Source organism: Myxocyprinus asiaticus, chromosome 16 (genome assembly GCF_019703515.2).
Source record: "Myxocyprinus asiaticus isolate MX2 ecotype Aquarium Trade chromosome 16, UBuf_Myxa_2, whole genome shotgun sequence".
In the NCBI taxonomy this organism is placed as follows: Eukaryota; Metazoa; Chordata; class Actinopteri; order Cypriniformes; family Catostomidae; genus Myxocyprinus; species Myxocyprinus asiaticus.
In genome coordinates, this window is record NC_059359.1 from 6,836,241 (window position 1) to 6,861,738 (window position 25,498).

General features: G+C 38.6%; 1 protein-coding gene across 1 annotated transcript in view; it reads right to left on the reverse strand.

Moving 5' to 3' along the window:
* sv2a (synaptic vesicle glycoprotein 2A) overlaps nt 1–25,498 on the reverse strand; it is a 63,596-nt gene that overhangs the window by 16,549 nt on the left and 21,549 nt on the right. Inside the window, exons 2-9 of the mRNA XM_051720057.1 lie at nt 20,939–21,678; nt 8,361–8,541; nt 6,985–7,136; nt 4,786–4,919; nt 4,562–4,651; nt 4,021–4,131; nt 1,416–1,504; nt 39–203 (exon numbers count right to left, since the gene is read on the reverse strand). Of these exons, the coding sequence (XP_051576017.1) occupies nt 39–203; nt 1,416–1,504; nt 4,021–4,131; nt 4,562–4,651; nt 4,786–4,919; nt 6,985–7,136; nt 8,361–8,541; nt 20,939–21,536 (1,520 nt within the window). The 5' untranslated portion in view covers nt 21,537–21,678. The remainder of the gene's footprint in view (nt 1–38; nt 204–1,415; nt 1,505–4,020; nt 4,132–4,561; nt 4,652–4,785; nt 4,920–6,984; nt 7,137–8,360; nt 8,542–20,938; nt 21,679–25,498) is intronic.

The window sequence follows — 25,498 nt, forward strand, 5'->3', positions numbered from 1 at the left end:
TGCCTTAATGATGCATACTTTTTCTGAATAGTGCTTACTTGTTGTTAAAGTACTCTCCATTCCGGTGGATCTGGTTCTCTAGCGTAAAGTTAAAGGTCACGTGCTCCACTTTCTCTTTAATGAAGATCTTTGTGCGTGAGGAGTACTCTTGCTTCTGCAGGTATTTGATCATGTCAGGGAACCAAACAGTCAAACCATAGTAGCTGGGAAGCAGACAGAGGAGACATTTAAAAAAAACATGTAAAAGCACAAATCATTATCGTTATGTTTCAAAATCTAGTGAGCTGCCTTGCTGTCTACTTCCAACATAAGCAGCTGCACAAATGTTAGTCAGAACGTTAGTCTCAGTCACCATTCAGTTTCATTGCATCTTTTTTCCATTCAATGAAAGTGAATGGTGACAGGGGCAGTCATTCTCTCTATCCTTTTGTGTACCATGGACAAAGAAAGTCATCGGGGTTGCTGCAGTTTTTAAAGTCAAATTTAAAACTTTTTAAGACCTTTTTTCAGACCTGAACAAATCACATTTATACTGTATGTCCATACCACAACAAACCCACACAATCTCAAAATAAATCATGGATCACAGATTCTTTTATTTTAACAGACTGGGGCACATATTCAGCAAGGCCTTCTGCTTATCAACAAAAACAGGGTATCTGCAAGTTTTAAATACTCAAGACATGTTTCCCATATATTACATTAAAATCGGTTTATGTACCAATATATCAATACATACAAATTAGAGGTCGACCGATATTGGATTGTGCTGATATGCTAATAATTTAAAAGTAGTTAGAATTATTTGAAATAGTTTAGAAAGAAATGCAATAAAGTTTTTATCTGCCAATAGTTTTTAAAACTGATAGCCTATATGGAATGTAAAAGGCTTTATTTTCTGTGACAGGGTGGGCCAAATTAAATTAAATACCAGATGCATTGGGACTTTTAACTATTAACAAGCCTGGGGACTCTTATTTTGAAATGTCTGTGCTACACTGATTCCAGCTGCTCATTCAAATAGATAAGGGATAATAAAAAATGCACTCTTGCAATCATTGACAACATATTAGAATATAAACACCTTAAAGCACACATTCGTTACCAGTAGTAGCCATCAGCGATCACTTTGAAGCATGCAGCGCATGCATTTATTTAATCGAATCGTAGTGTTTTTAAGTTTAATAATAATCACATTAGGCCATATTGCGATTTCTGTCTTTCCGTCCTAAAATTATAGACCTCTTTAAATGATAATTAAGACTTTTGTTATGCCATTTTAGATATTTAAGACTATTTATGACCTTCAATTTAGAAAACTGAATTTAAGACATTTTAAGACTTTTTAAGGACCATGGGAACCCTGGTCATATGAGGGTGAGTAAATGATTTGGGAGAACGTTTTTAGTGCTTACCTGAAGGACATGGAAAACCACACGGCCATCATCATGTAGGTGATCCTCCTGTACTCCGGATTAAAGACTGTCAGGAAGTTTCGCCACACCTGGGAACCCAAGAATACAATTTGGTAAATGCAACCTAAAAGAAACTTATAATGGGAAACAGGATTATCCTTGAGTTCAATGTACTATACAAACATACTCTAATGCAGTGATTCCCAACCGGTGGTAGAGAATTGAATTTTGCTATGTTGAACCTAACAAAATCACAAGCATGGCTTCAAATAAAAATAATAAAATTAGGAATGGGTAAAAAATATAAATTTTCCAATTAATAGCGAGATTGCAAATTTTATTTGAATAGTCCCGATATCAGTCTTTTACTCTATGTGAAATTTGGCACCAAGATCTTTTTACTACATGTTGAGAGTAAGACCCCATTTCCACCTGGCATTAAGATGTGTTTCAGTGATACGATCACATGTGGTCAGCCCTAAATACAGGTCTAAATGGGGTCTAAAAAGTTTTGTGATCGGATAACAAAAAACACATATGAATGTGTTCAAAGACGCATGTCACCAGATCGCATTTGAGGTGTAAACACTAATTTGTCCTGTATGCATCCTGGAAGCAGCGAAGCACCGCCCCTCACCTGTCAATCAACTGCTGCGCTAAAACAAGAGTTTAAAGTTTGCCAGTTACAAGCGGCTTTAAAAGGAAATAACCGTCCGATCTGAAAATTTTAATAAGCAGATACATACACAATCACAAGAGCTTTACGGATCTTCTTTAGTGTGTCTGATATCAACACAGCTGAAGCTCCTTTAATTCAGGTAATCCACTAAAATAACGGATAATTCTGCTTGACATGTTGCGTTTGTTCTTAAATTACATTTCAACTGCATCTGGGAGTTACAGCACGCCATTTTTTTCACGTTTTCTTTGTCTTTTCTGACTTTGTTGCTCTTTATTATCATGCAGTATCACACTGACATAGTGATTGATGTTTGACATCATGAAACAGAGACCCTCCCCTCCAAATCCGAACACAAGTGGTCACAGGGGACGCATTTAAGTGACCAATTGTAAACAGCCATTTGTCTCACCTGACCACATGTGATCGGATGACCTGAGACGCATCGTAATATAAGTTTGGTTTGACTCGTTCCGGGTAACATGAGTCCAAAGATGAGATCCACGCAATTAATTTGTCATTGAATAATGTCTCTTTTAATAACCTTTCTGTTCTTTACAGTTTGTTGATCAAAAACAATAACCAAAAACATTTTATTCTAATCAAACATAGCACGGATGCGCTAAAGGATCCGTGCGTGATCTCTCTCGTTAAAATGCGCTCATTGGCTGAACTGCTGCCAGTAGTCTTAAAGAAAGAGTACCATTTTAGCTCTTGTTATACATATCAATGTTAATACAAATTATGCATGTAAACAATAAACATGGAATAAAACATGTATGCAATATAAAACAAGACATCATATTTATTGATGGAATACATGCAATTTGTACATTTTTAAAAAGCTCAAATGTTACCAAAATTATGAAAATCTAATTATAAAATATAATTCGTAAAATTTATATTTCGTAAAGTACCAAGCTAGAAGGTCCTCTGTATAATTAACAGCATTAGCTAAGAGACAATGTAGGCAAATGGACATTATAAATAAAAAAATACCTGAAATATAATTGTTTATTGTCATTAATAATAATCAACATTAATGATAATGTTAAATTATATAGTCTTTGGTATACAGCTTTGGTTTTGTGTCGATGAATGGGTACTTCAGTCTTACTGATGGTGCTGTGGGTGTACCTACAGCAAAAAAGGTTCACTTTCCAGTCCAGTAGCTTGGTAGTTTTTTTTATGGAAACTAAGCTACAAAAATGTGTCAGTCAAAAATCACCATGGTTACTATGCCACTACTATCAACACATTAACATATGTATTGCCACTTTTACAAATAATATCAACGTTTAAAAATCAACACCTATTCAGGATTTTGCAATGTGGTAAGTGCATTGTTATTCATTTCATATGCAACAAAAAAGCACCCAAAATTTGTCTAAATGACTTGTGCGCCATATTCCAGGTCTTCTACAGTCATATGATAGCTTTGTGTGAGGAACAGACTGAGCAGTTATTTATTGATAATATTCACTTTCACCGGAGCTCATAAATCTCATTCTCATTAGATTAAAAAATGGCACCTTTGGACCTGTCACAACAGGTTTGCCGTCAACGCTATTGGTTCTTCTCAAGTTTCATTTAATTGATCGTGACATGTTGCATTTCAAAATCCAATCACAAATGAGATTTAAGAGCAATGGTGGGGGGGGGGAAACTTTCTCAGAACACTACTTAAAATAAGGCTTGCTCCTCACAGAAAGCTATTGTAGAAAGCTATGTGTCTTTTTTAGAGCTTGGGAGTAATTTAAAATCACTTTAATTGTATGGAAAACAGAAGCTCTATAATTCTACCTAATATCTCCTTTTGTAATAAAAAAAACTAAAAAAACAGTAAAGGGTTGGAAAAAATGGGGGATGAGTAAATGATGACAAAATGTTCACTTTTCCTTCAAGTCTGTGTTCATTGTACAGTACCTGATGGAAGAGGTTGGTGAGCTTGATCCTCCAGCGCTGGTGCCAGACTGTGGCCTCTCCACCCATGTCAACCAACTCATCCATCTGTTTCACCGTCTTAATGGTGGTGACCTGTGGATTCCACAACATTTTTGAGAATGTGCCTTGATACATAACTGATATGCACCAGGAGTCAGTTTTGTGGCCTAAAGTGCATTATTGCTTATATTAAACAGTTACTTTAAAATAAAAATGACAGCTGTATTAAGTAATCGCAATCCAGAACCATAACTATGTAACTGTGTTTAAATTCAAATAAAACATGTTTGCATAATTTATATCTAAATAACTTAATTAACCGTGTTCATTTAAATGTATGAAAGACACTTTGATTCCCAATTTGGCCAGACAAATTGAAACCCATTAGCATGACTGCATAATAATTTCTTATTCATAAAGAAAAAATTAAAACTCCCACAGATCACTATTAATAACTGTTCTAACGTTATTGTTCTCACTGAAGGATTGTCTGTTGAAATCTGTAAAAATCAGTGTTACTCACCGAGAAGACCCTCTCTGGGTAGCCCTTTGCCCTCATGTTGGTATCATGGACTTGTTTCAGAATCATCCAGGCTTCATCATGTTTCCCGTTCTGTTAAAACACACATTGCAGTAGAATCAGTTCTGGTTTACTAGCTTATATTGCACTTTCATCTATTCTACATACAGCAGGACCCATAACAGAGACAAAAGCTCAGGCAAACAAGATTGTGGGAAGTCACTAACCTCAAGGTAGAAGCGTGGGCTCTCTGGCATGGTGGTTAGCGCCACGATAGCAGCGACGGAGGGGAACGCACACACTAGCACAAACACTCGCCAACTATGAAACTGGTAGGCTGATCCCATCTGGAAGCTCCAGCCTGGTTAACAGGAAGAGGCATATATTAAAGGCAGTTCACAATGAAAGTGTTTTGGTGTCCATCTGTGCTCTTTATCCATTGTTTTTTCTAAGTAAATGTGTGCTAGTCGGACATCTTTGACCGTTTGACCACGGCTAGCTGTTTTTTTCAGGAATAGGAGCACCACAATTGTTAGACACAGCTTCAGATAAAAAAAGTATGTCTACTTTTAAAAGCACATCTAAAGACACATGCGTTCTTTTAAGTTGGCTCTACACTAGCAGACTCAAAACAACATGTTTTGGCTGAGGGTGTCACACATGCAGACTGTTTTGCTGAGATCTCACTCTCTTCAGTCAGAAGTATGACACACTTGCCGATTAAAAATGTTGGAGGGGTGACACACATAATGACTCACCGCAACTATCTCTCTCTGACCCCTGTCACGTCGAGCTCGCCAAAATAACAACATGAGTAAAATTGCAATTGCAATAGAGTGATTTGGGGCGTTTATAGACATGTAGCTAGCTTGAAACAGAGGCTAAAATAGTTACAATGTTGCATTTTCTTCATGGTTTGGTAGGCTTTCACAAGATTATATTATAAAATGCACCAAAGCTGTAAAAAGTCAGTCAAGGTTATTTTTATCCGACATTAGTTGCTTTTGTATTATTTCTGCAAAATGACAGAATCACTATGGATTTTAATCAGTGTTTGTGATATGCAGCTGAGTATGATAAAAAAAAAAAACAATTCCGGTCAGCTTGTCATCTTGTCAGTTCTTCTCAGTGACAGAATGATTTTTTTCAAACAGACCAGATGTGTTTTTTCAGTGTTTGAAGCCAACTTCAACGGTTAAGTGATTAACACCTCCTGCTGAGAGATGCTAATGGGCGCTCTGTCTCCCTCTGTCTGGCCGGTGATTATGTTAATGAAGCTAACACCTGAAAATCATTGGAAAAATCAGCTAGTGTAGAGCCAGATTTATATGCAGTGTGCTGTGTCTAAAAAATTTTAGAACAGGAACGCTTTTGTTCTGAACAGTTAGTCAACAGAGATGAAACTTGCACTTAATGAAGTATATTTACCAATATGATACCTTGAAGGATTATAACACTTTAAATTGTGTTCAAATTTGTCAAAGAATTATGTTGCTTTTAGTCCATGTCTATTAGTCCTTTTCTTCCAGGAAAACGGACCAAAAATATGAATGAAAAAAAAATGCTTTCTAGAAATGTAAGCACAGCATAGTTCTAGAGGGAAGTTTCGCAGCTGTACATCATCGCACCATTAGCTAGGTAACTCCTAGCCAATCATGTGTCAGCCATCGCTTTATAAGTCTGCTTACAATCTATCACATTGCTGTTTCAGTGTGCCAACAAGGCAACCTCCACCACCCCACCGCCAAAAGTTGAGTTCCGTCTTGCGCAGGAGTAGGCTCCTATCTCCGGCAGGATCTGATGGTTCTGAGTACAACTTCTTCAAACCGCCAGACGGGGCTTACACCAAAGAGAGACATTACATTCCTGTTTCATATTCATCAAATAAATGTCATTTCAAACTTGACTCAAGTCTGCGAGTCTTCCTGATAGAACTAGTTCTACCTGCCACAGACTAGCACTAGCAAATAGCAAACCAAATTTCATGGCCATGACGTAAACTAAAGACCATAGAGTGCAACAATGCACGCCTACTTTTTCAGCTGTCTTGATTCCAGAAGTATTTTTCCCATTCATTTTTTTCATAGGGATTTCATGAAGTACTTTATGAAAGCACCCTAAGCCATGAACCAAACCAACCAGCTCCGAAGTGAATTACAACATTACAAACTTTGATTTTAAACAAAAAGTATTTGAAAATTGGACAAAAAGACAAAGGGACAAGACTGTGTACTGAACATCTTTCCATCTTAAGTTACAGGTTTAGTCCCACTGGAGTAACCAGAGGTTAAATGTCTTGCTCAGGGACATAATGGTGATAGTTCATGAATCATCCCTTGTGGGGTTTGGATCTACAACCTTTCAGCTACCAGCCCAGATCAGGTAACCACTGAAACTACACCCAACAATAAAAGCATGATGTTTACCATAGTGGGGAATGATGGCCCAGGCCATGGCTGCAGCGTAGATGCCTCCAAACATCCAGAACATGCAGAGCCAGCTCAAGTGCTCACCACGCTTCTCCTGAGCAAGAAACTCAGAGTAATATGAGAACACGATGGGAATCGAACCACCAATCCTATGGCACAGAGAGAATTAGGGGCATAAAATATCTAATGTAAGGTGATGTACTTTTATGTTGACAATACATTTTTGTTAAAATAGCCAGATAAACAATTTATTTTGAAAAGTGTAAACACCAAGTGGTTCCCAAGCATTTTTGTCAGCTGAATCCCACCGACCTCAAATATTTATTTAAAGGGATAGTTCACCAAAATGTAAAATTCTCTCGTTATTTACTTACCCTTATGCTATCTCAGATGTGTATGACTTTCGTTCTTGTGCAGAACACAAATAAAGATTTTTAGAAGAACATTTCAGCTCAGTAGCTTCGTACAATGCAAGTGAATGATGGAAAGAACTTTGAAGGTCCAAAAAGCAAATAAATGCAGCATAAAAGTAATCTATATGATTCCAGTGGTTAAATCCATATCTTTAGAAGCAATATGATAGGTGTGGGTGAGAAACAGCCCTTTTTTACTATTAATTCTCCCTGCCCAGTAAATGGCGATATGCATAAAGAATGTGAATCGCCAAAAACAAAAAGTGAATGTGGAAGTGAAAGTGAAACTGGAGATTTATAGTAAAAAAAGGACATAAATATTGAACTTTTTCTCATCCACATCTATCATATCACTTCTGAAGATATGTATTAAACCACTGGAGTTGTATGGATTACTTTTATGCTGCCTTTATATGCTTTTTGGACCTTCAAAGTTCTGGCCACCATTCACTTGCATTGTATGGACCAACAGAGCTGAGATTTTCTTCTAAAAATCTTTCTTTGTGTTCAACAGAATAAAGAAAGTCATACACATCTGGGATGGCATGGGGGTGAGTAAATGATTAGATCATTTTCATTTTTGGTTGGATTATCCCTTTAAAAAGCATAACCATAAAAAATGATATTGTTATTTTTTTTATTACCAATTGCAACCTATTTTACATTCATGTTATTAAATCATGAAGGTTTATTTAATTTAATTCAGCATCCCTGTAAACCCCACTTGGGAAACCCTGCCTCAACCGATGGCATGAGTTTGGGGGGAGTGTTCAGGAAACCTGTTTAAAACAGTTAATATTTTTCCCATTTTTCTCCATTGGGTCATGCTGGTTACAGTGTCAAAGAAATTATACACTTCAGCTTTAAATTTAAACATAGAAACAAGAGGATGACACCTAAATGCTAATTTTTATAGTAGTCTTCTTGTTTGATATTTAAGAGGGTCATTCAAGCATTTACCCCACGCCGGAGAGCAGGCGACAGAACAGGAAGGAGCTGTATCCTTGGACAAAGGAGGAGAAGAAAGCAAATACACTGTTGATGGAGAGAGAGATGAGAAGAGTCTGTCTACGCCCGATTCTGTCAGCCAGACCTCCCCATACGAAGGCACCCACCATCATACCCAGGTACACAATAAGACCTGAAAGACAGAGAGACGGTAATCATACCAGAATCCTGTTCAAAACCATATCATATTAGCACAAGTCTACATATTCTCTACAGAACAAGGGATCAAGATTTAGCTGGTTAGTTTGCATTGAATTCGAATTTCGAATTTCAGTCAGCACAGGCCGATTTTGCAGCAGATATTTTGACCTACTGTTGCCGAATTCACAGTGTTATCAGATCAGTGCTCAGGTAGATTACTTCTGAATTGTAATCTGGTACTGATTACAAATTCCATTACTAAAATTGTAATCAGTAAAGTAATCTCTTGGATTACATTTTAAATGTAATCTAATCTAATTTTTTGGATTACCTCTAACCTAATTCTTGTTCATATGATGTCACATGCATTTGAGTAGGATAAGCATGTACTATTCTGACAATTTTGCTTAAATGCATTTGCTAAATATGAGAATTGATATGATTTTTTGTGTGTGGTTACTTGATATTTGTCTGTTTCTGAGTAAAATAAAAAAAGCACTTTAAAATGTTCTTAGTCGGACAATTATAGCATTACAAATTCCATCCATTTGTGTAAAAGATCAGACCAGTTATATTTGTGAATCAACGTCACAAAAACAGTCTCAAGTTATCTCAAAAGTTATCACAAAAGCAAAAGTGCATTCATGTATATTTTTTAAGCCATTACTGCCTTTGCCTGATTAATATGTAAACATGTAATCCATAAAAATGTAACTGTAATCTGATTATAAATATTTTAAAATGTAATTAATCTAATTACAAGTACTTAATTTTTGTAATCTGATTACCTTATCCAGATTAAATGTAATCTGTAACCACCCAGCACTGGATCAGTCTGGGCTACATATGATAAAATATAATTACAATTTTAATTGTCTTGTTTCATTGTTCACAAAGTGCCCACATTCATTTCCCGAAAAAGGGATGTCCTTTGTGCTTGTAAGAGAATGTCTTTGGATAAAGTCTGATTTCAAGAATTCACACAGACTTCTGAATGAGGACTGTTATTTCACAGCTCTGCCTTCAGTTGGTCATGTGACTGAGGGTGTGAATGCAGAAATGCGTCATCTAGCAACACCACAGCAGACTGCTGGCACCGCTGGCATAGATGTGCTGCCATTGACTGTTTGCCAATGATGTAGCAGTAATTTACATGCAAGTCACTTGTGGATATGATAAGCAAAACACATACCAGATGAACATTTTATTGCTCAGATGTTGCTCTTTCAGCTCAGGAGACTTTGTTAAGTTTTCAGTTATGTTTCATTAAAGTATCAACTTTGTTGAATAAAACAGATACAACTGAGACAAATGTTAATGTACCATAAGAGAATAGAGCTGTAAAATAACATGTTGGCTATAATTCTGGTCAACATATTCTGGTGACCAGTCATGCTGGTGTTTTCTGCCTGTAAATGACCAGTCTACAGAAGCTGGCAGCTGTCAGCACTGTTTTTCTCTCACCTTGACATCACAATGGTCCGCAATGGCAGACAGGCATGATGATAAGCCTAGATAGGCATCACTGCATTGCAGCAGCAATGTCTGTTATCTCACCCAGTGGTGGACTGGCCATCAGGAGAACCGGGACTTTTCCCGATGGGCCGGCCATGAAACAGGGCCGAATGGGCTGTGATAAGCTGAAATGGGCTGCCGTGTTATGCAGAACGGGCCACAAAACAGTGACGCGATATACCGAAGGGGGCAGCGATATGCAGGAAATGACAGCGACACCCCCCCTGCTCAACAACTTTTGGCCAATGCCACCAAAATGAAAAGGGTTTTTTTTGTCATCATGTGAGCCGTTCTGGTCAAAATGTTTAGATGTTTTTCACTGTGACAAGGAGGAGGGCAGGGCCGGGCCATGAGTGTGCACGGCAGGCCCCCAGTCGGGCTAATCAGCTGAGGAGAGGGATAAAGCCTAGCCAGATGCGGCAGTTCGGGAGAGAGAGAGCCACACACAGCTGCCGTGTGTGTATTTGTTTGTGTCTAAGTTTTCATGAAACATTATTTTGATGGTTCGTCCGGTTCCCGCCTCCTTGCCCACATTACCCTGTTACATTCACTATGGCAGTTAACCCTGGAAATGTTTATTATATACAAATTTAATTTTTGTTCTACTTATTTGTTGACACTGACTGCTTACTGTATTACACAAGAATGTCAGTTTTGTCTAGCTGAATGCTTTTGTGCATCACGCTGAGCTTTTTAGATACCGATTTCAACAGCAGGTAAAAGTTTACTGTTAAAAGTCAATACTGTACAATACTGTAGTACACAGAAAAAGTATATGCACATTTGTATGTCCATTTTTACACATTTCTTACATGTAAAGTCATATATAGTGAACAGAAAATTGACAAAATGACATCCATGCAAAAAAACAAAACAAAACAAAAACCCCTGCAACAATAAAAAAAACCTGCAGTAGTTCTGTAAAAAGCAATAAATTGTACCTCCTCACAGTACGTAACACTACAAGTTCCCATCTTCTTGGTGGACATCCTGTCGCTCTTGTTGGGCTGGCCAGAGATTTAGCAGACATCACAAACATTCCATATCATAGATATGCATTTCGATAACTGAATGGATCATTTTGCATGTGATGGCTCACACGCTGAAAGAATGTTTAGAAGTTGTGAAGAGTATGACAGTTTCACTGAGAATCAACTCATCAGTTTTGATCAGCAAGTCATGTGCATTTACTTATTGTGCAAATTGTAGACAATTGTACTTACTCTTTTGCACACACTTTGCAATTTGCTTGAATGAATAAGAAATTCAAATCTGGTGTGAACAAGAAACTAATTGTTCAGAGATTTGAACTTAACATTTTGAAAAAAATTATTCTCATTTGAGAATTGAGCCAAAGCGATTGAGAAAAACTGTAATAGAAAACAAGACAAAACACATTTCTGTTTCCTTGTCTTATTAGACAGTTCTTTAAAACTGTCAAAAAGACCTGAATGATCATTGGTTTGAATCAGTTACTAAATAATTACTCACTGAATCATTCAGTGCAGCTACTGAAATAACATCGGAATCACTTACTGACTGGATTTTTATATGACAGATAATATTTATTTTTAGTTTTTTGGTATGTAGTTAGGACAAATAGAGCACAACAGAGCCCAGCCACTTTTTCAGCTGTCTTGGTCCAGAAGTATTCTTCCCATTCATCATTCCATAGGGATTTCATAAAATCGCATTGTTAATTATCAAGACTATTTTAAGACATCAGAAAGAGCTCATCTGTGTTTAGCAGCATAATTATGAGCAAAAAACCTGCAATCTTTTATTGGTTTGATCAATTAATTTTTATACATCAGCCTCCACCGGAAAATTCCCTCAAGGACCGCCACTAATGTATTTCTTTTCATCTATGTTTCTTAAACAGTATTTTGCTTTGTTGGTCATTTTCTAGCAGTGTAAACATGTGTAAATATTATTTTGAATAATTGGTGTTTTTTTTAGCAGCCTGGTATCATGGACATCACGTGACCATCGCAAGGTTTTTGCACAATGAAATTACACGCCTTATTACACTTTGGCTGCAATTTCCAAGTGAAATGTCCAGCAGGGGGCACCAAAAACGAGTGAAATGGTGTCATAATTAGACAAGGTTTATAAGGTGAATATTAGATCTATCTACCTCCCTAACCTAAAACTTTAACCTAAACCTAACCAGTAATGATCTAAAATCAAATGAGAGGTAGACACAAAACAAAATCTTTACTCTAAATCAACACCTAAACCTAACCGTTAGTGTCCAAAAAAATTAAAGAGAAATGAAAAGAACATTTACCGAAGCAACCACATCATCTTGTGTCGCTTCTACGACACTCGTCTCTCGTGTCAACTTGCGTGTTTGACTGGTCTCAAACCGCGGTCTCCAGAGTCAAATGTCCAACACACTATCCAAGTGAATGGTGACCAACTCCAAAAAGCACTTAAAGCAGCATAAAATTAATCCATACAACTCCAGTGGATTAATATATGTCTTCTGAAGCAATGTAATCACTTTAGGTGAGGAAAAAGATCAATATTTAAATCCTTTTTTTTTTTTTACTATAAATCTCCACTTTCACTTTCAGAATGTGAAAGAATGTAAAAGTGAAAGTGGATATTTATGAAAATAACTTAAATATTGATCTTTTTCTCAACCACATCAATCATATCGCATATGAAGATATGGATTTAACCACTGGAGTCTTATGGATTACATTTATGCTGTCTTTATGTGCTTTTTGGACTTTCAAAGGTCTGGTCACCATTCACTTTCATTGCATGGACCTACAGCTGAGATATTCTTCTAAAAATCTTTGTTTGTGTTCTGCAGAAGAAAGAAAGTCACACACATCTGGGATGGCATGAGGGTGAATAAATGATGGGAGAATTTTCATTTTTGGGTGAACTATCCCTTTAATGGGGCACTGCAAAAACAGAATTCTGTAGAAAACACTGTCTAAAAACATTATTAAGTTCTTAAAAATGTTCCATAAATGAACAAGGTGCAGCAAGGATGTTTAGAGCTTTGTAAACAAAGTGCATTCACATTCTGTGGAACTTTGCAATGCTTTCTGCAGCCTTGCAGGCCTGCTTATGACCTTCAAAGCCAGCAATGCAGAACATATTTGCAAGGGAGACCTGAACAATAGTGATGACAAAGCTAAACAATTGTGCAATGCTGTGTGAGAGATTTTCCACGACTTGCTCACCTGATAGCACTAATAAACACTGCGGCTCTTGCGGTTAACCACATGTCTTGAAATTAAACGAGAGGCCTGTGTTTTACACTACTCGCTGCTACACTGATGCTCTATGGATGGAGAGCACGACCTAGCCAATTAGGGCTTGGTGATGGCTGAGTGGGCGGGGCCACTTGCATTATGTCATGGGGGTCTCGGAGACACATGAGAGGGGAGGGGCAGGGCAAGTGCCTGGAGACAGTTGACCTCCTCCACTTCCTTAAAGAGAAAGAGCAGAGGGGGAAGGGCAAGAAAAGAGGCTGTGATTTTCCTGCACAGTGACAGGAAAGTACACAGGTTTCAGGATTGAGGAAGTGAGGAAAAAAGCGAAAGTGGGGGAGGGGCTGGGAGACTATTTATAGTGCCATTTTTTTTTCTGTGTCTTTTTGTGAGTGCACTGTGATTCTCTCTCTCTCTCTCTCTCTCTGCGTCACAGATGAGGAAAGCAATGGACTGTGGCAGGTCTGTGGATTTTGTTCCTCAGTTAATGTGCCGTTTGGCACACGTTGTGCCGCTAAATGTGTTCAGTGAAAGGTACAGCATCACCTTTCACCCTCAATTTTCTCACAGTAGCACACAAAGAGATGCTCTGCATTTGTAGAGGTCAATAGAGGAACTCGGACGCATAAAAGATTCTCACAGCTAGAGCTTTCTCTGTCTATATTTTTCCATCCATCTATATCTGGATGTAATACAAATCCATCACCCCTAAAATCTGATTTAACATAACATTTAATGAGTTGGTTTCATTGTTGTGTTAAATGATAGTGTATGATTCTTCTAATTTTCATATTTCACAAATCAATAACAGCGCCTCCTCTCTATTTTGCCTCATTTCTTGCGTTTAAACCCATCAGTGGAGAAACATGCATTTTGACTGCTGGATGCAGTGAGCCGAAATAAATATCATCCACAGGCCATTTCATCCCACACATCCACACTGCTGAATTTGATTGGAGCATGTCATGTGACAGAGGTATTTCTGCTGCAGAGCTGCAGTTGCATGTGCGTGGAGAGAGTCAGGCACTAGGACCCAGCAGAGGCTTGGTGAGCACTCCACCATGAGTCAGGGCTGTTTTGTAATAAGCGAGAGACCAAGGGCCCTGCTCCCCAATGGCACAAATACACACGCTCAGACAGTGCGCTCAAGCTGAGACCCAGATTGAACGTATCAGTGGACAAGTGCTAACATGACTGCGCATGCTCAAAATGTTACCCGATATCATGAAGGCATTAGCTAATAAAGCTAAGGGATACACATCAGTAACATAATACATTAACCCTCAGGGGTCGACGGACACGCCAGTGCATCCTGCTGGATTTTTCCTCATAACAGCGCAAACAACTTAAAATACTCTGTCATTTTTGGGCATGCAGATAAGTGTAAGACATCATTAGAGACTATAAAGGGTCTACTTTTATTTGTGTACACTCACAATAACAACAAAACCTTGTGCTTTTGTAAAATAAAGAAAAAAAATAGGGTTCGCTTTCAGCCGTCTCTGTCTCTGCGAGCATCTTTCTGAGACACGTCACAAAAATGAACTGAAACACTGCGAATACTTATCACATAAACATGAAACATATGTCTAAAGAAAGCTTACTTTTAAATAAAATAATTCAAATTTAAAACAAATATTCTCCTGCAATGTAATCTGTATGAAACAAAATGATGTACAGTTTCTCCTGGCTCAGCTAATTATCGCTAATGTGATCACACCCACCAGCAGAGTGCGCTATTCATATGGTAATGTTCTGAGGCGATCAATGCAAATGGTAAATGCCCCAACAATGCCTTAAAAAACACCAAGTTCATCATCAGATTCATTCACTTTCCTGCACGTTTGGAAGGTGGCACGCTACACGGGTGAGGAAGCTCCTGGATAGTGATGAAGAGTTCACATTTTCCTCAGAAGAAGAGCGGTACTCCGATGAACGTTTGCATTTTGAAGAGCAACTTGATCCAGCCGAGGATACAATTTCGGATGAGTAAGTTTTTACTATCATTAGTTGACATGCTATTTTATATAAACCTACATATTTTACTAGTTGGACTATTTCCAGACTTGCCAGCCAGGATTCAAAGTATTGAAATTTGAAATATGTCCTAATAGGCAAGTTTTAGTTACATTTAAATATTGTTTCGGCTAAAGCATGTATTTAAATTGTATACTGTATGATATAAATATGATATGTAATATGATATAAAAATAATATGAATGTTTAGATTATATTTTAACTAGTGTTTATGCTGCCTCATTATCATCAACGAAGCTTGTGCTTGCAAATATCTGTTCGGGTGTAAATATGTAAAATGTGCTGTAAATATGCCCATATTAGAAAATCAGCATATTAGAATGATTTCTGAAGGATCATGTGACACTGAAGACTGCAGTAATGATGCTGACAATTCAGCTTTGATCACAGGAATAAATTGCATTTTACAATATATTCAAATAGAAAAGTTATTTTAAATTGTAAAAATATTTCACAATATCACTATTTTTGCTGTATTTTGGATCAAATAAATGCAGCCTTGGTGAGCAGAAGAGACTTCTTTTAAAAACATTTAAAAATCTTACTGATCTAAAACTTTTAAACGGTAGTGTAGGTCTAAAGTAAAGTCTTTATGTAAAGAAAATGTATAGTCAGATTACTTCTTTAAACTTAAACTTGATTTTGTGAATAAGCTACAAACAATACATTCAATCATTAAGTCTCCTCACATTCATTCTCTCTCAGGGGAGGGGTCTTTGTCTCCTCAGGTGTGAATCATATCAATATTCATGATCATCCACGCCTCCTCGCATATGGCCTTTCTAACACTAAAAGTGTCTTACAAAATTTAAATGACTATATTGTTTTGTATGAATGAGTGATCAGGATGGTCTTCACATCATTTTGTAGCAAAAACTCTAGGCTACAAGATCCAGTTCTCAAAAGTCTTGTGAACAAATGTTTAGTATGTGTTATATGGCCTTATTTCAGTGACTTAACGCATAAATGTTATTTTCTCAAAAATACAAACATGTACATACATGTTGTTCACATATTATTATAGCCCAGTTTATGCTGAATATAGTGGTATCAGACTTTAGCCATTAATATGATCTTAAGCAACTGAAAAAAGCACAAATGTCAAGGCATGTCAAAACTTCTCCAGGGCCCAAAACACCCTCAGACCCCAGAGGGTTAAATGTAATTTACAAAGAGTCAACATGCAACAAGGATAGAAGAAACATATTAATTATGGACTAAAATGAGCTACACACAGTACAACCACACCTGTGAAAATGCACTTTTTAAAAAAGTATCAAAAGAGTGTATTTTGGACTCTGTACCATTGTAATACCATGTTTTTTTGTCGTTTGGTCTTGAGGAATAAACTTTTAAAAGTTTGTATGTTTCTTAAAGTTTGTCAGGGAACAAATGTAAAAACCATCAAAGGGAACTCCATATGAGGACTCCATCTATGCACTTATGCATGCACATGGACTACCTGGACAAGTGCAAGGCAACTGAATGGGTTCATGAAATTCGTTGTGTTTTTTTTAAGAATGAATTCACATTTCATAAAGTCTGGCCATTGTATCGTAGACCACAGGAGTAAGAATAAGATATGAAAGCACCCTGTGGTGTTCAGCATGTATTGTCAGTTAATTATAGCTCAAACTGTGTCAACGCTGGGTTGGGTTCAAACAGGACAGAAGATAGTGTGTCCTTGGTGGACAGACTGACAGATGGTGAATTGGGCAAGAGTTGATAGTTGAAACTGGCCTCAAGAAATATACTGTAAATGTCATAATGAGAACGCTTTACTTGCATAGACATATTATCAGAAAGAGTATTATACTTCTAAAACTTGTGAACATCCGTGATCTTATTTGGAAAGAGGTCCCTAGATTCAAAGAAAAATAAATCAAGAATAACAGCTAATTTTCATGTGTCAAGAAATATCACACCTGCAAATTATGTTGAAGTATCTGTAACAGTCTTGTTAATTTTAGACAGCGTGTCATTAAATTAATAGTTTACCAAACAATGAAAATTACGTCTTCATGCAGGGCTGTCCTGCAGAGTTTAGCTCCATCCTTGTATTAACTTGCCTCCTTGTAATCTTCAAGCATTCCTGAAAACCTTAATTAGCTGCTTCAGGTGTGTTTAATTAGGGTTAGAGCTAAACTTTGCTGGACTGCGGCCCTCCAGGAACGGAGTTTGATGCCTGTGAAAAGGAATAGTTCACCCATAAATGAAAATTCTCATTTACTCACCCTCATGCCATCCCAGATGTATATGATTTTTTTTCTTCTGCAAAGATTTCAAACAAATATTTTTAGAAGAATATTTCCGAAAAAACTCCGCTCCACAAAGGCAGCATAAAATTAATCCATAAGACTTAGTGGTTTAATCAATGTCTTCTGAAGCCGGCGCGCTTGTGAAGCTTCGTCAACACGGCTTTAGGACTCTGCTGCCGAGTATTCATCTGGCAAATGTCCGCTCCCTCGCCAACAAAAATGGACGAACTGCTTCTGCCCACTCAAACAAATAAAAACTTTTCTAACTCCGCTGTTCTGTGTTTCACGGAAACCTGGCTGAATGAAGCCATCCCGGACAGTGTGCTACATCTGCCAGGCTTCCGGCTTTTCAGAGCGGATCGCGTTGCGGAATCATCGGGGAAAACAAGAGGCAGTGGAACATGCTTTTACATCAATGAAAGTTGGTGTACAGATGTAACAGCATTGAAGAAGATGTGCTGTCCTAATTTAGAAGTGCTCTTCATCAACTGTAAGCCTTTTTACTCACCGTGGGAGTTTTCCTCATTTATTCTGGTGAGTGTGTACATCCCGCCACAAGCATGCGTGAACGTAGCGTTGCAACAGCTGGCTGATCACATCACAGACAAGGAGCAACAACACCCGGACTCTCTTATCATTATTCTGGGAGATTTTAATAAAGCTAACCTCACCCGTGAACTGCCAAAATACATACAACACATCACATGCCCCACCAGAGACAGAAATATACAGGACCACTGCTACACCACTGTAAAGGATGCATATCGCTCTGTCCCACGTGCAGCTTTAGGACTCTCTGATCACTGTCTGGTTCATCTTCTCCCGACCTACAAGCAGGAACTAAAATCAGCTAAGCCTGTAGTAAGGACTGTAAAGTGATGGACCAATGAAGCAGAGCTGGAACTACAAGCCTGCTTTGCACTGATTGGAGAGTTTTTAGGCTGCAGCCACAGACATGGACGAGCTGACAGATACTGTGACATCATATATCAGTTTCTGTGAGGATATGTGCATCCCTACTTGGACATTTTTATCATTCAATAATGGTAAAACATGGTTTACAGGAAAACTCAGATAGCTTTGTCATGCCAAAGAGAATGCTTACAGAAGTGGGGATAAAATATTGTACAACCAGGCCAGAAACACACTGACTAAGGAAATCCGAGTGGCTAAAAGAAGCTACTCTGAAAAGCTGAATAAACAGTTTTCAGTCAATGATCCTGCATCTGTGTGGAAAGGCCTAAAAAGCATTACCAAGTATAAGACACCTCCCCCTCGCTCTGTAGAGAATCAACAAATGGCTGATGAACTGAATGTGTTTTACTGCAGGTTTGAAAAGCCTAGTCTCACACCAATCCCCCTCTCTGATCTTCATTTCACACACACACCAACACCTCCTGGAACCCCCCTCCTCCCCCCTCCTGCTACTCAGCCTTCACTTATGGTCTGTGAGGAGGATATGTGCCGGGTCCTCCGAAAACAAAAGACTAGGAAAGCTTCAGGCCCAGACGGTGTCTCACCTGCCTGTCTGAAAGTCTGCACTGACCAACTGGCCCCCATCTTCATACAGATCTTCAATAGATCACTGGAGCAGTGTGAAGTTCCCTGCTGCTTCAAATGCTCCATCATCATTCGGTCCCCAATAAACCCAAAATCACAGGACTTAATGACTACAGACCTGTCACTCTTGCGTCTGTGGTCAAGAAGTCATTTGAGAGACTGGTTTTGGCCTACCTGATGGACATCACTGGACCCCTGCTAGACCCCCTTCAGTTTGCTTACCGAGCAAACAGATCTGTGGATGATGCTGTCAACATGGGACTGCATTATATACTGCAACACCTTGACAGACCTGGGACTTATGCAAGGATTCTATTTGTGGACTTCAGTTCAGCCTTCAATACCATCATGCCTCATCTTCTCTCAACCAAACTGACCCAGCTCTCCATGCCAACCACAATCTGTCACTAGATCAACAGCTTTCTGACAGATAGGCAGCAGCTAGTGAGACTGGGGAAAATCACATCCAGGACCCTCACTATTAGCACTGGTGCTCCTCAGGGATGCATTCTCTCTCCACTGCTCTTCTCCCTGCACACGAATGACTGCACTACAAAGGACCCCTCTGTCAAGCTCCTGAATTTTGCAGATGACACCATGATCATTGGCCTCATCCACAGATGAGGATGGGAGGTTGAACAGCTTGCTGTCTGGTGTGTTCACAACAACTTTGAGCTGAACACGCTCAAAACAGTGGAGATGATAGTGGACTTCAGGAGAAATCCCTCTGCAGCCCCCCCCCCTCAACCTTCATCATCCTGAACAGCACTGTGGCAGCAGTGGAGTCATTCAGGTTCCTGAGCTCTACCATCTCTCAGGACCTGAAGTGGGACACCTACATAGACTGCATTGTGAAGAAGGCTCAGCAGAGGTTGTTCTTCCTTCACCAGCTGAAGAAGTTCAACCTGCCACTGGAGCTGCTGACTCAGTTCTACTCAGCTGTCATTGAGTCTGTCCTGTGTACATCTATAACTAGAAGGAAACTACAACAGACAGTCAGGACTGCTGAAAGGATTACTGGTGCCCCCCTTCCCACCCTCCAAGACCTATACGTCTCCAGAGTGAGGAAACGTGCAGGTAGAATCACTCTGGACCCCACACACCTTTCTCACTCCCTTTTTGAACTGTTGCCCTCTGACAGGCACTACAAAGCACTCAGCACCAGGACAACCAGGCACAAGAACAGTTTTTACTCTCAGGCCATTTACCACATGAACAATTAAACTGCCTTCAGGACTCCCCATAGTGCAATAATGTAAATAAATATCTCATGTACATATGTAAATTCACTCATATTTAATTTAATGTACATACCCCTGTCTTCCACATATATTACCACTTGCACATGTACATACGCCATTCTATGTTATATGTCCTTTTCTCTTTTATGTCAATTTATACTCTTACCTTGTTTTATATTCTGTGTCTCAGTGTAATGTTCTGTGTGCACTTGCTTGTTTCTCCTATCACCAAAAAAAACCTTGTGTATGTGAGCACACTTGGCAATAAAGCTCATTCTGATTCTTATCTTTTGATTCTAATAAAGCCATTCGAAAGCTTTGTGTTTCACAAAAGAATGGAAATATTATGGGGTCAAAAAACATGTGGGTGAGTAATTAATGACAAAATATTATTTTTTGGGTGAACTAGACCTACAACCACACCAAAATAAATCCAGTTTCACCACATTTCTTTGGATACTGGCAATAGGTTAAGTTTTTACTATACTATGCTCGTACTATAAACAGAAACCACAAGTGTAATCCAAGAACTGTTCTTTACTTACCCAGCATTCCTTTGTTGGGCTCAGACAAGCACATGTCTTTCTCAGCACTGGGCAGTACGAAGCCCACCACGAAGATCTCCACACCATCTGCCATGAGTGCCAGACCCAGCACGAAGTAGAGGGTCCATTGGAAGCGGCCATGGCCACACTCCTGGAGAATGGTCTCGTACTGCTGGGCCAACTCCTCCTGGTCCTTCCTCCTCTCGCCCTCATACTGCGTCATGTCCCGGAACTGCGACTGTCCCACTCCGCCCACCTGTCTGTCCGCCTTTTCTACAGAGTCATTTCTAGGGATGCCCTGATATTCACCCTCGTATATCTCATCATCTTCATCATGGCCTTCCGTAGAGTCACTGTGAGCCCCATCATCATCATTGGCCCTGCTGTTGCTACGGTAATAGCTGCCATCCTGAGCCTGCACAGGGTAGTCATCATCATCGTCTTCCTCCTCAAAGCGAGTGTAAGAGCGCTTGGTGTACTCATCGGCCACCTTGTCCACATGACGGCCTACCTTTTTACCCGCATGCCTTTTGACCTCTTTGGCAATGTCTTTAGCGCCTTTAATGAAGGCTGTGCGGTCTCTATAACCCTCATCCATGGCTGAAAGTTGTGCGTTGATGTAAAGAGTGCTGGAACCGGGTGTTAGGAGCTACCAGTTGGCATGTAGTAGAGTAAAGCTGGGCTAGAGGAGTTTACCACCTTGGACAGCACCCAACACTTGTACTAGAGTATATGGCAGTCTGAAAATATAGAGGAAAACATGCTGTTATTCAAGATGTCGCACAGAAATAGTCCAGCTTTTACAAATTAATTTACACATTTATTTTTGTTGTTCTCCTTGCTGAAACAAAAGCTAAAACCAGTCTATGTTGTCTAGTGTGGGTATGTGCGCAATGAAAATAAATTACTACGAGTATCCAGATGATGTACTTCTTCAACCGAAATAACAGAGCTCAGTAGAGGATGTGGGTCCCCCATTTTTGCTTTCTGTTTTAATACTGGACACAGCGCCTTCAATACAGAGGGTTTCACAGCTTGCTAAAATACGGGACAGGAGACGTCCCTTACTGGATGTTGTAATTTTGGCCAAAATCTGGGACGTCCCAGCTAATATGGGTGAGTTGGTAACCCTACTTCATGCACTCAGCCATTGCGGCTTGCCCTACAGTATGTAGTGGAAGGGGCAGGGTTAACTGTCAAAACAATTGTAATTAACCTCGTGCAACCCAGCATACACATGTGTGGACACTGTTTTTTGGCTTCGCTATACGCAGCACATAATTTAAATTAATTTAAACTGACTGATCTCAGTTCAGGAGACTCTGTGCTCTCAGTAAAGGGTTAAACTTTCGAGTTTGTCTTTGGGAGAAATGCCAACAAAACTACATCTGTTAAGAAACCTAATTAAGTTTTTACGTTGAAACCTGTTTGAGTCCAAATATTAGAGTCTCTAATTTCATCCGATATGCCATTTTCTAAGTTTGAGCGATTTATCGCGAAACGCCACACTGATAAACACAATGTACACTAATGTGTACTTTAGCACATCTTTTCCTTAGAAATCCAATATTTACTGTGCATTATCACATTGAGAATCAATGGGTTCATCCGAAAGCTGACAAATGTTGCTTTCAGAGGCTTTTTATGAAATGAGGATGAAAATAAGGTGCATTTTGAACTGTTCTGAGACCAGTGCAGACAGACAGCACACTGGAGGTTAAGTCATTCACTAATACATAATAACCAACACTCCTGGAAACATAATAAAGAATAGCCTCTTTTCCACCATCAGGCCGAACTGTTCTTGTTGCGAAACCATTCTATTCTGTGACGATCCGGGCCAGCCGTCACAGTTACGGATTTATATTCCACTGTGGTGCTGAAAACAGACTTCGAACGTACACAAGAAATATGTCAGTCATTACCTTGGTAATACAAGAGTTTAAGGACCGAGAATGGATTCTAATCGGGCTGTGCCCAGGTGGAAAAGCTACTGTAACCATTCCTCACCATGCTCAGAACTGTTCGGCCTGATGGTGGAAAAGAGAGTAATGTGATTTAAAGAAAAATCTGACTTTCTATAGCTTGGCATTATTTAAAAGGTATTCGCGCTGTCCACATATGTGGACATACATTTTTAGGAAAAATATTTGCTCTAGAAATGTTTTATTTATTTATTTTTGCATGTTTATTAGGTGCTACTAGTTACAAATCAAAAAGGGAAATGGAAAATGCACACAGCAATCATGCTCGGGTCTCAGAACCGTAATAGTGAATGAGGCAACTAGCGAAAATTATTTGGAGACAGCATGTTACAAATGTGAATAGAATGCTTCACTATAATCTATGCTGTTTGAATATATATGAGACCGACTGAGGTTGGTTAACCTGCTAATGCTAGCGGTGACATTATTTATAGTGTCTTGCTAATTAGATTGAGCTATTTTCATTGAATTATTTCAGTATGGAATTAATATTTATATGGTATTTATAAATCTATGCCTTTCTGAGATTTAATTCTCCGCAAAGAATGTATGCGATACTTCCTTAGCATTGCGAAAAAAAGGCGTTTTAGTTATAAAAGGCAGGATAATTATGTTTCCTACCTTTTTTTACAGTCTTGGTGTCAAAAGTGCACCAATGATGCCTTAAAATGCTGCATACATAGGTAGCACACTAGATTTTTGAACAAAGCACGTATATTTAGAAGATATTCAGAGAAGACAAACAATATACCAATACTGGCTAACATATTTATTTAGTCGGACATCCTTTGTCTTCTTTCACTATGGCTGCCTGTTTCCCACAATGTCTGTCTTGACAAATATATGGTCTAATTGTTGGAAGAAACAGGCCATACCTGTTCAAGGTGGTCAAGCTGGTTTTTGGATCATGGTAGCTGGTTTGTTATTGGTCCAAGCCAGTAACCGGCTTTAATAAGATCTACCAGGTCAAAACCAGGTCCACCAACTGGTATTACAGCTGATCAACCATCTAGACCAGCTTGAACCAACTTCAGATAATGACATGAATCACGCAAAACCAGCTACCACCATAAGCTTGGTTTTAGCTAGACTTTTCAGCAGGATTTCAGATTTTTCAAGCTTTTATCAACTTGTGCTTATGCTAAGGAAGTATTAATACACATAATTAATAGTCTTGCAAGCCAAGAGTGCAATTACGGAAATCACAGATAGATGGATATCACTGACAGCAAGCAAATAGGTGCAGCAGTTGTCATGATGACCTTGTTTTGTTTCCAGTTTACATTCAAGGGGGAACACTTTAAGAAACCAAATGAGACAGCCTCTCTGAAAATGGGCTATTAAAGTGTTCCCTGGGGAAATTCATAAAACCATAATTTTGTGTTGCCTGGTACAATCTGTTGAAATAGGTCTGGATCCAGTTATTGCATTAATAATCTAATATACATAATTGAGCCACATTAATAATATCTCAGGGGTAGGCATACTTAGGAGCTCTAAAACACTATGATAAAGATCTGAACAGAAGTCTTTTACTGCACAAATGTAAAATGGATATGTAGGGCTGGGAATCAAGAACTGTTTTTATTCAGAACCATTCCCATTTTTAAAAAATAATGGAACCAAATAATTCATGGAAATAATTCAGTATTTTCGAAAGTCTTCGTCTTCAGTGAAGGAAATTACACCATTCCAATGTGAATGAGAGGTGTAAATGTAGCAAAATTTAATGCATTCTCAACCAAACATGTATTGGTGTGGACCTGGCCTTAGTATGTAGTTAGTATATAGTTCCTCAAAAGTACTAAAAGAATCGCTAATGAAATTGTTAAGTAAACAGAATGGTCACGTTGGCTTGAGAAAGCACTGTTATTCTACAGACATGGTTTAGGGTTTTTACAAAATCCCTAAACAAAGAACAAAATTATAGACTGTAATTTGATCTTTCAAGCTGCATCCACAAAACTTGGCACAGACCTTCAGACTGCTCCGACATAGAGTGCTATATATTTTCTAGCTGATTGTAATTACAGTTTTTGTACAGTGGACGATCAAAATCGGAAAAATCCCATTGACTTGCATTGAAGAATGTTAAAACAGGCCAAGAATATTCAAGCTCCAACTGTCAACAATTTAAAATGTAAACAGATCTATCTTTCGATCTATATATCTGTCTATCTGTCAGTCTGTCTGTCTATCTGCCTATCTATCTATCTATCATCTGATCTTACTATTTGTGTCTGACATTTATTTGACGGTCTGATTATCTAAGTATTAACTTCAAACATTTAAAACTACTTTAAACTTTCAGACAAGGCTTTGTCAAGCCAACATCAAAGTTTGTCTTGACAATCTTTACCCACCTAGTTAATAAATGGAATCCAAAATCATTAAATTCCTTACGTTTCCTATCCCTACTGATTTTTTCTTCTTCTTTCTGTTAAATAAACGTAAACAAGCCAGACAGTTTTGTTTTCCATTCTCTTTTAATTTGCCTCCTCTTTTCTCTCTCTTTCCGAGCAGGGGCCACCGGTAACAGGGGTTTGTCTCTTCTGCTGTGTACTTGTCTCTGAAT